The sequence below is a fragment of the Silurus meridionalis genome, chromosome 1 (assembly GCF_014805685.1).
Source record: "Silurus meridionalis isolate SWU-2019-XX chromosome 1, ASM1480568v1, whole genome shotgun sequence".
NCBI classification, from domain to species: domain Eukaryota; kingdom Metazoa; phylum Chordata; class Actinopteri; order Siluriformes; family Siluridae; genus Silurus; species Silurus meridionalis.
In genome coordinates this window covers 830001-840922 of record NC_060884.1, presented here as the reverse complement: position 1 = coordinate 840922, position 10922 = coordinate 830001, and the positions used below count along the sequence as shown (strand labels likewise).

The 10922-nt window shown below is 41.6% G+C and overlaps 1 protein-coding gene across 3 annotated transcripts in view; it reads left to right on the top strand.

Moving 5' to 3' along the window:
* The first annotated feature begins 2732 nt into the window (after positions 1-2732).
* The window catches only part of rab11fip4b (RAB11 family interacting protein 4 (class II) b), a 20808-nt gene continuing 12618 nt past the window's right edge, over positions 2733-10922 (top strand). Inside the window, exons 1-3 of one of the 3 annotated variants that reach the window (XM_046849440.1) lie at positions 2733-3090; positions 10037-10203; positions 10477-10653. In XM_046849440.1, coding sequence (XP_046705396.1) covers positions 3031-3090; positions 10037-10203; positions 10477-10653 — 404 coding nt within the window. In that variant the 5' untranslated portion in view covers positions 2733-3030. Of the gene's footprint in view, positions 3091-7448; positions 7585-10036; positions 10204-10476; positions 10654-10922 lie in introns of those variants that run through there. The other 2 variants (XM_046849455.1, XM_046849448.1) reach the window with 2 other exon arrangements.

Genomic DNA, 10922 nt, shown 5'->3' with positions numbered 1-10922 from the left:
GTGTGTGTCTCTAAATGACCCTGACGGATTTGAGATGAAAAGTGTGTGTCTCTACATGACCCTGACAGATTTGAGATGAAAAGTGTGTGTCTCTACATGACCCTGACGGATTTGAGATGAAAAGTGTGTGTCTCTACATGACCCTGACGGATTTGAGATGAAAAGTGTGTGTCTCTACATGACCCTGACGGATTTGAGATGAAGAAATGGAGATTGGAGATGGAGAAGTGTAGATTAGCAGCATTAATTCACTGGGTTTATATTATAGAGCATGTGGCACAAAGAGCGAGTCTCTAAACGTTTTGATACCAACTCATACAGCTATACGTAATCTACTGTCTGTAAGATCTCATCATGACCAAGACTGCAGGATCTCTAAACCTTCAGGTGAGGAATGTGTGAGTTTGACACTGGAGACTCCTTCCATCAACCTTACAGAAACCTTTCCCATACGAGTGTTATCATGTGTGGCATGCACTGGTCACGTCCGTGTGACCGAGGTGTTGCTATGGAAACACTCACGTATCAGAATGAGTGCATTAATAAGAACCTGCGCTGCTGTCAGAGCTTCTGGTACACAGAACTCATCCACACCTTCTGACCAATCACAATGCAGGATCAGCAGGTGGGTTAAAGATGTTTAATTGTATTTACACACAGAGCTGAAACACACACACACACACACACACACACACACACACACACACACACACACACACACACACACACACACACACACACACAGTGTGCACTCTGGAGGGAACATTCCTTTCCAGTTCATTAGCTTTCATTCCTTTTTCTCTGTCTTTTTTCTCTTCTCTTCTTCTCTTCTCTTCTCTTCTCTTCTCTTCTCTCTCTTCTCTTCTCTTTTCTTCCACTCTCTCTCTCTCTCTCTCTCTCTCTCTCTCTCTCTCTCTCTGTGTGTGTGTGTGTGTGTGTGTGTTTCAGAGGAATCTTTTCTCCTCATGTTTCTGAGCTGTGGTGAAAGGTCAGAGGTCAGAGGTTAAACTGCTACACTGATGAGAGGTGAACACAAACCGAGGACGGATTTAACTCTGTGTTTCACTGTGTTTTACTGTCGCACCACTTTATGTTGCTGTTGGGCAACAGGAACTGTGTGTGTGTGTGTGTGTGTGTGTGTGTGTGTGTGTGTGTGTGTGTGTGTGTTTCTAATGCCACTTCTCCTCTCAGCAAAAATTGAGAAAACATTTCAAAATCCCAACAATTATTAGTGAGGATTTAATAATGAATAATAATTAGCATTAAAATTATTAGTTTTTTGTCTGATTCATGTTTACAGATTTGTACTAATTTAATTATTAAAATAGAATATAATTAAGTCCTTGCAATACTTATTTATTTATTTTAATCTATTTATTTATTCACTTAGTCATTTGTTTGTTGTTTTCTAATGGAATCAACCCTCTTCATCCATCCACCCATTTCTTCATTCATTTAATTATTTATTTCTATTTGTTATTTTATTATTCATTTATTAATCACTCTAAATGATTAACGCAGAGTTGAATGCTAACAGTTGAGCAGTAAACACTGTAGAACTCAGACACACTGCTGTATTTCACTGTAAAAGCTGTTGAGCAGCCAGATTTCATTCAGTCTCCATCGTCATCCCTGAACCTTCCTGACGTTCTCACAGATTTCATTCAGTCTCCATCGTCATCCCTGAACCTTCCTGACGTTCTCACAGATTTCATTCAGTCTCCATCGTCATCCCTGAACCTTCCTGACGTTCTCACAGATTTCATTCGGTCTCCATCGTCATCCCTGAACCTTCCTGACGTTCTCACAGGTTTTATTCAGCTGCAGTGTAACGACTTGGAGCTCTGAATCATTTATTTCTCTTTTAAATTGTAAAATCAGACTAAAGCTACACTGAGACACGTCTGCATCATTTCCTCTTCCTGTTTCTATTCTTTTTTTTATGTTCCTGTGTAAATAATGAAATTTTCCTCTTCTCTGTTCAACAACGACAAGTCGATTTAGCTTCGTTTGTGTATTAAACACAGAGCAGGTCTGTGGTTCTCTTTGTGAGGTTTGATCTGTAAATAAATATGATTTTATAACAGTGTAAATGTGATCAAAGTTTCAAATAAATCAATGATAACAGAATAATGAGAGCAAAAAAGTGACGATTCATGTATTTTACTATTTTTTAGATTTAAGGAAAAAATATCAACTAATGTAATGTTTTTATAATATATTTTATATTTATTATATAATTATAAATATTTTATATATTTTTTTATTAGAAATATAAGCAGTAGTTTAAGAAAAATTATCATTTACATTTTATTCAGATTTTATAGTTTTTTATTTCCCCTAATGATTCAATTCGCATATACAATACACTTATAAAATGATAATTTATTATAAAAGTCTTTATTATAAAAAAAACAAAAAGTAAAAATAATAATGTAACTTATTTAATGATGTAAATTAGTTAATTAAACAATAATAAACTAAAATGGGGGGGGGGGGGGGCTCAGTATTTTAGTAAAAATGTTCATGTTTTAATGAGCGCGCGCGCGCGTGGGTGTGCGCGTGCGCGCTCATCTCCTATTTCCCTGTTCTGCAAAATCTCATTAATATGCAAATCAGGTGACGTGTGATGCCGACAGCCCCGCCCCTGCGAGCCTCCCGTTCAAAGCCTGGTTGCCTGGTAACAGCCTTTTATCGAGGCAGAGTGGGCGGAGTTTAGCTCGGTAACTCTTGGCAGCTGCGAGTGGAGTGTGTGTGTGTGTGTGTGTTTTCTCCCGGAGTTTGTGAAAGCGTGTGTGTGAGTGTGTAGAGTGTGTGAGTGTGTGAGTGTGTAACGGTGTGTTTGTATGCGCGCGGATAACAGAGAATAAGTCACCAGAAGAAGAGAAAGAAGAAGCGGAAGAAGATTTTATTAACGGAATAAACATCACCTGTGGGGACCGGACTCTCTCTCTCTCTCTCTCTCTCTCTCTGTGTGTGTGTGTGTGTGTGTGTGTGTGTGTGTGAGTGAGTGAGTGAGTGAGTGAGTAAATGGCCCTTGAGTGTGAGGAGTGGACACACACCGGCCATGTGGACGCAGTAACACACTCGGTAAGAAACTTTAATATAATTAATTATTCATCATTTACTTCTAAATTGGTGGACTATCCTCCACACACACATATACACACACACTGTTTTCCTCATCTCTATGCCTAATCTCGATATAAACTAAGTCTAATCCTTATCTCTTCTTATCATCACCCTGTTGTAAATCTAGATATCGGCAATATGGTGAAAACATCATATCGCGATACTCATATCGATTTCTGCTCATATTTAGAAAATTTCTGAATAAAATAACATTAGAAAGAAATAATCTATAAATAATTTGTACAATGTGTGAACATCTTCAGCATCTGCTTCATCATGTTCCATGCTCCTGCTGAGTTCCTGATCACCAGGTGTTGATTAGTTCTCAGTAACAGCAGGTTTATATTAATGCTCTTATGGTTTCTATAGTAACTGATTGAAGGGAGTGTACGGTTTTTATGGAAGGAGTCTCCAGTGTCACAGCTGAGTTGACGTGTTTTTCTTTTGCAGCTTCTTCATAAACAAGTGTTTTTGTTTTTATTAATGTAAAGGACGAGAATAAAAAGCGTCTGCTATACCACGAGCGAGAACAGGAACTGCTTCACTTCTGTAACTTTAAACAGATAAAAACTACGCCGTCTCAGTGTTTAGTAAAGAGGAAAAGCTAATAGTTGTTGAGTTGCTGTGGTGTAAGAGGAATAAAACACTCTGAGATGTTCTGCTCGAGGAAAATGATCAATGTTGTGGGGTTAACCGTTACTCAGCTTTCAGTGTGACCACACACACACACACACACACACACACACACACACACACACACACACACACACACACACACACACACAGTGTTTATTATTTCTCTCTCTCTCTCGTCATAATGAGATAAACATGAGATTTAGGGACAGCTCATTTATACACCTGACTTTGGATTATTGAAACACACACACACACACACACACACACACACACACACACACACACACAGAGAGAGAAACATTTAGAAAGCTGACTTCAGGTTCACATTAACTTTTTACCTGGTTTGAAAAGGGAACTCTGGTTTCCCTAACACTGCTGTGTGTGTGTGTGTGTGTGTGTGTGTGTGTGTGTGTGTGTGTGTGTGTGTGTGTGTGTGTGTGTGTGTGTGTGTGTGTTGTGTAACACGACCTCATGGAGAGCTCTTTATCTGTATGCCCAGCTTCTTGCAGACTGACAATACCCAGAATCTGCTCCATCTCTATCCAGACTTTCTCTCTCTTTTCTCTCTCTCTCTCTCTCTCTCTCTCTCTCTCTCTCTCTCTCGCTCACTCTTTCTTTCTTTCTCTTTGTCTCCCCCTCCTTATGTTAATTTAGGAAAGATAGAAAAATAAAATGATGCAGGAAAGTGCAGAGGCACTTTTTGAGTGTGTGTGTGTGTGTGTGTGTGTGTGTGTGTGTGTGTGTGTGTGTGTGTGTGTGTGTGTGTGTGTGTGTCCATACACAGAAATGTGTGTCAAGCCCAAATTTTCTCACACAGAAACTGCAAATGAGCTATTAAAGGAACAGAGACACTGCAGGAGGGAGAAATGAGAAACAGTGTGTGTGTGTGTGTGTGTGTGTGTGTGTGTGCACGCACCATTAGCATTTGTTCTATCACCTGCCCCTCAGTTGCATTACACACACAGATACCAGTTTGTCCACTCCGGTCTCGGTTTACACTGACCCACTTCTCCATGTGGAAGGAAACACAATCTCTTCACGTCTGAACGTCTGTAAAAGTTCTCTGGATTTCTGTACATCACATTGTGAGTCTGTTTGTTCAGCGTTTATGAAACACATCACACCTCGTTTACTTCCATTTTAGTAAAGTTGTGTGTAAATATTTAATCTGAACTGTATGGTGAAAGAGCGCCCCCTGTGCTCTACGTGCTGTAAATATTACACTAATGAAGCTCAAATATCACACACATCCACTTACATCTACACACACACACACACACACACACACCATTTCTATTTTACAAAGTGGCATTACTTCTAAAATAACATAGAAAATGCCTCCTTTATCGTGTCTTACTGAGGCCACGCCTCCTTTATTCAGAGGCCACACCTTAATTAATAGGACTGATGATGTATAATTGAAACACACCCAGTGCCATGGTAACTATCATACATGTAGCGTAGCCATCGCTAGTCATTACTTGCTAACCAAACAGCTCCTTCCAGCTTACACACATCACTAACAGCTGCACGGAGAGCCAGATGTGAGCATCAGTTTGAAACGGAGAATAAATAAGCATTATTGCTGTAGGTGTGAGACGGTGCAGATGAAATCAGAGACAACGGGAAGGAGATTAGATTTCATCTCACAGTGAGACTGAGCAGCCCTCAGAGAACATTCATGACGAAACGTGTATTTTTCATTTCTTTTATATTTTATAATGTAAAGTCTCTCGGTCACTGAGACACACACTACATCCCCGTACACAACCTCAACATTATAACGCTCTGAAGTCATCAGGTGTGTGTTTTTTTCCGTGTGTGTGTGTGTGTGTGTGTGTGTGTGTGTGTGTGTGCTGAGGTTGCTGTAGCACAGTGCACCATGGTGCTGTAAAATGACTCACTGCTTCCTGTACATCACCTTAGTGTGTGTTTGTCTGAGAGAGCAAGAGAGCGTGTGTGTGTGTGTGTGTGTGAGAGAGAGAGAGAGAGAGAGAGAGTGAGTGAATGAATGAATGAATCATATTCCATGTTGTGTTCAAGATTGTGTGTTGGGAAAGACACAGCAGGAATGTTGAAACTGAAACTGTACAATGAGCAAGATACACACACACACACACACACACACACACACACACACACACACACACACTACAGTGGCTACAATGTGAACCACAGGTGAAGTTGGTGTGTAGAGAAAAGAGAGATGGAAAGAAATAACGATGATGCAGGAAGTGTTTGATCGCTTCTGGTTTTTTGGTGTTGAGAGAGACGGAGAGACAGAGAAATTAAGAGACAGACAGAAAGACAGGCAGAGAGACAGAGGGTGAGTGGGCGAGTGGGTGGATGTTTTCTCATCGCACACAAACACACACGTGTTGCTTATCACAATCATTTTCACGCTTCAGTGTTTCCTAAAATGAGAAATACAGATAGAAAAAGAGGAGAAAAAGCGAGAGTGAGAGAGACATGGAGACATGGAGGATGGACAGAGACGAACAAGGAGAGAGAGAGAGAGAGAGAGAGAGAGAGAGAGAGAGAGAGAGGGGCATAAACTGAGCAAGACAGACAAAAAAGAGACAGAAGAAAGACAGACATGCAGGCTGACAGACTAACAGTAGTAAAGTAGGAAGACAGACAGGTAGACAGAAGGAGAGAACAGAGAGAAAGAGAGAGAGAAGTAAACACAGAAGTATGCAGGATTAGTTTGGGGACGAAACTCTGAGCTGGACGTGTGTTTTCGCATCACGTCTTTCGAGAGTGTTTGGACTCCATGGAGTGGATTTGGTTCTGATGTTATGAAGCCGCACCCACGCCTGACTCCATCTCATGACCTCGCTTAGATGCTCACCTTAGTGTGGAGGAGAAGGAGCTTTATCTATTTATTCCATTTCATCTGTTCATCTCATCCTGCCCTTTATCTCTAAATATCTCCATGTCCTTCTTTTTGAGGACATTCTCCAGGTAGTGAGATGTTTTGTGGAGGTTCTCCTGGTTGTAAAAGAGTCGAAGGAGGTTTTCAGGGTGTTGAATGGTGAGACTGTTTGAGGAGGTTCTCCAGGTGGTGAGACTGTTTGAGGAGGTTCTCCAGGTGGTGAGACTGTTAGAGGAGGTTATTATAAAGAAATAGACCAGTACTGAGTGTCTTGAGGAAAGAAAATGGTTTATAAATTTCTGGAGGTGAGACAGTTTTAAGGTTCTTGTTATTCAGAGCAGGAAGAAGTACTGAAACAGTTTTTACAGGGACTGTAAATGACGTGTGTGTGTGTGTGTGTGTGTGTGTGTGTGTGTACAGTGTATTTATTTGTACCTGACCTTGACACTTTATCACAGTGAGACACACAGAGTCTAAACATCGATCACTGGCGAGGTTTCTGAGACGTTCCACAAAGTCCCACTGCACATTTTAAAACTAATTTAGAACTAATGAGTGAATATTATTTATTATTGTAGTGAAAATAGTCGAGTTTCTCTGATGCGTTTGTGTTTGTGTTGTATGTGATTAGTCCCGGGTTTGGGTTTTAGTGCCGTGAGGGTTTTTCTCTCTCGGTGTGTTCAAGTCCGTGCATGACCTCTGCATCTGCGTCACAAATCCTGCGCTCGTTCTCCACCTGGTGCACACGTCACCTGTTTGACTCGATGTGTTTGGATGCACGTGAGTGGGCGTGTCTGACCGGGGCTGTCCCACGGCATGGGTTTAAACACAACTCAAACAACTGCGCTGGGATTGCAGTGACTACAGGATCTTATCCTGTCTAATCTAATCTAATCAGCACTGATCAGATCTGCTGTGAATCGGACTGAGGGAACAACATGGTGAGAGCGATAATAGCGCTGGTGGTGTTTTCTTTTGTACTTCTGGTTTTGGACTTCCTCTTCCTCCTGGGATGTTCTGGGTGGTGATTTTTGTTGTTGTTGTTACTTGTTTGTTTGCTTTGTTGATTTTTTTTTTTTCCCCCCGATACTGTTCAGTGAGACGCGTCAATTTAACAAACAATATATAATAAAATCTTACAGGTTTAAAGATTTCTGAAAGATTAAAAAATTCGGTTCCACCTGCAACAATCCGACTAAACAATCCGCTTCAGATAAATCATTGGACTTTCAGCAACATGGAACTCTCGGGCCAGAGGTTTGTGGATGCCCGAGCATAAGCTTGATATGTTGTTCTTTTTTGCACATCCCATTCCACAATTAGTCTCCATTCACTTTTTTTAATGAGCTCCACTCTTCTGGGAAGATGTTCCACTAGATTTTGTGGAGATTCATTCCGCTACAATGATGTATGTTTAGTAAAGTCAGGTAGTGGTGTAGGTGAGAAGGTGAGGAGGTTCCTGGGGTGCAGTCAGCGTTCACATTCATCCCAAAGGTTTTCAACAGGGTTGGAGCTCTATAGCAGGAGATCTTCCACCAAATCCAACCCATTGAAAGCAGATCTTCTTGGAGCTGGCTTTGTTCTCAGGGGCATTGTCATGCTGGAACAGGTTTGGGTCTCCTAGTTCAAGCGAACGGGAAATTAAAATTGTGTCTCTCCAACAATTGTGCTTCAAGAACCACATAAGGGTGGAATAGTCAAGTGTCCCAATACTTTTGACAGTATGGTGTCTATTAGTATCTGAACGAACATTTGATGAACATTGTTGGATTCTCACAGCTATTAAAGTGTTTATAAAGTTAGCAAACACACACACACACACACACACACACACACACACATACAACATCCTGGCATATGCCATGTCACTGACCAAGTCGCTGTGCTTTTTTTTCCCTACAAAAGAGCGATTGCGCTTTTCTTTTATCCTTTATTATGGTAACAAAAAGGAAGGCAGTGGCTGAAATTCTTGCGTAATCGAGACTTTAGGGATTAGAAGCAGGGAGGAGTTTACTGAGGACTCTGCAAGATTAACCTCGAGAACAGGTTCATGGTGGATTGTGAGACTGAAATACTAAACATTGTCCTTTTAAATAAAAAAAAATATAGAAATATTATTCATTATCTTTCTCTGTTTTAAAGTGTGTGTGTGTGTGTGTGTGTGTGTGTGTGTGTGTGTGTGTGTGTGTGTGTGTGGTGAATGTTCAGCATCAACAGTATAAAACATGGTGCTCAGTGTGGCAGCAAAATTATTCTACTGGGGTCTGGATGGAGGACTCCATGATCGCTCCCTCTCACAACACACACACACACACACACACACACACACACACACACACACACACACATTTAAACTCGGTGGAAAATCAGTGAAGTGTATAAATATGTGGGTGAGAATGCAGGACTGGGATTTGTTCACACAGTGTATTCTGTGCCTGTAGATAAAGTGTGTGTGTGTGTGTGTGTGTGTGTGTGTGTGTGTGTGTGTGTGTGTGTGCGAGAAAGAGAGAAATATTACAGCTTGTCCTCTGTTTCTTTCTAATCTCTCATTCCTCATTTGCCTAAAACTTTTGAGCGGGCAGTGGCGCACCACAAACACACACACACACACACACACACACACACACACACACACACACGCACACATGCACACATATGCACACACACACATATATATGCACACACTCACCAGTGTCAATGTCAATGTGCAGTACTGCTCGTTATGTCTGTTAGCTGTGGAACCGGTTTGCCAAACCACACCAATGCTAAATCCTGTGTAGAAACACACACATACACACACACACACACACACACACACACACACACACACACACAGGGATGGGAGGTTTCGAGTGATATCCTGTGATACTATAAAGACACTACACCTGTGCATACTTAATATCAGCAATAATATAGCAAAAAACATTTTCCTCTTATTTGCTTCAGCTTCTCAGGTTCCTCAGGTCCTGCAGAGTCTCTACTTGTCCAGGTGCCTCTGTTTTCTGGCTTCCAAGTCCTTGTTTTGCTGTAGGTCCCTATGTTCCACTAGGTCCCCATGATGATCTAGGCCTTTGTGTTGCTGTATGCCCCCTATCCTGCTCTGTTTTTGTTGTAGGCTCCTACTTTGCTTTAGGTCTCTATGTTGGTCTTACTCCCTATGTTTCTTTAGGTCCATATGTTGCTCCAGGTCCCATGTTAGTTTTGACCCCTCAGGTGGGTCCAACATAGCACCTGGACTCTTGGTTTAATCTCAAGGTCCTTTTCTGTGTATTTTTACTGTTCAGAACATTATGTTCTGGTTCTGTCGGATATTAAATGATCTGTTCTCCAAAAGAAAAAATGTCATCTAATTCGAATGTTCCTCACACATCCCTGCACTCTCTCTTTCTATAGATCAAGGAGGTCATGTCAGTGTCTGTGAGGGAGCTGTACGAGGATGAAGACACTCGGGAGTCGGACCGAGACAGTGCCATCGAGAGCGCTGCAGGATCTGAGCTCTCAGACGGAGGAAGAGGAGGGGACAAAGAGGAAGGACTCAGAATGTTCTTACCACAGCAAAAGTCAGTCCTTATGAGCATCAACAAATACACGTGTGCACGCACACACACACACACACACACACACACACACACACACACACACACACACACACACCTGCGCATGCTTACAGTACACACACAATGCATTTCATTCCAGACTAATGCCACTGACTATAAATGAGCGTTTGTTGTCTTTGGCTGGAGGTGTGTCGTTCCTGTGGTGATGTTCTTAAACATGCAGGATGATGAGATGTTACAGATTTCTGTGGAATATTGATTGTTTGAATGTTGCAGAAGTGGAGAGCGGAGCTTGAACCCTTCTGTGACCTCTGACCTTTCGTCTCGCTCACTGAACGAGGAGCAGTTCGAGGATTACGGAGAAGGAGACGACGCCGACTTTAGTCCCATCAGCCCCGGGGGCGAGACTCACACTAACGGGTTTTCTGACCTCGGCTCCTCTGTACCCTCCAGGTGTGTGTGTGTGTGTGCACGTGTGTGAGAAGGTAAACTTCTATTAATTTGTGAATAATCAGTGATTCATAGTTAACATTACAGGAACAGTCAAAGATTTTGAAATAGATTCGTGCAGATTTGCAACTAATGCTGACTCAGATTTTCTTAAGAAATTCATACACACACACACACACACACACACTATGTTCAGTCAACGTCAGCATGTGAAATCTACATCCCTCTGTTTATTCCACTGTTGCATTTATTACGTCAGAGGGAAGAGAGGA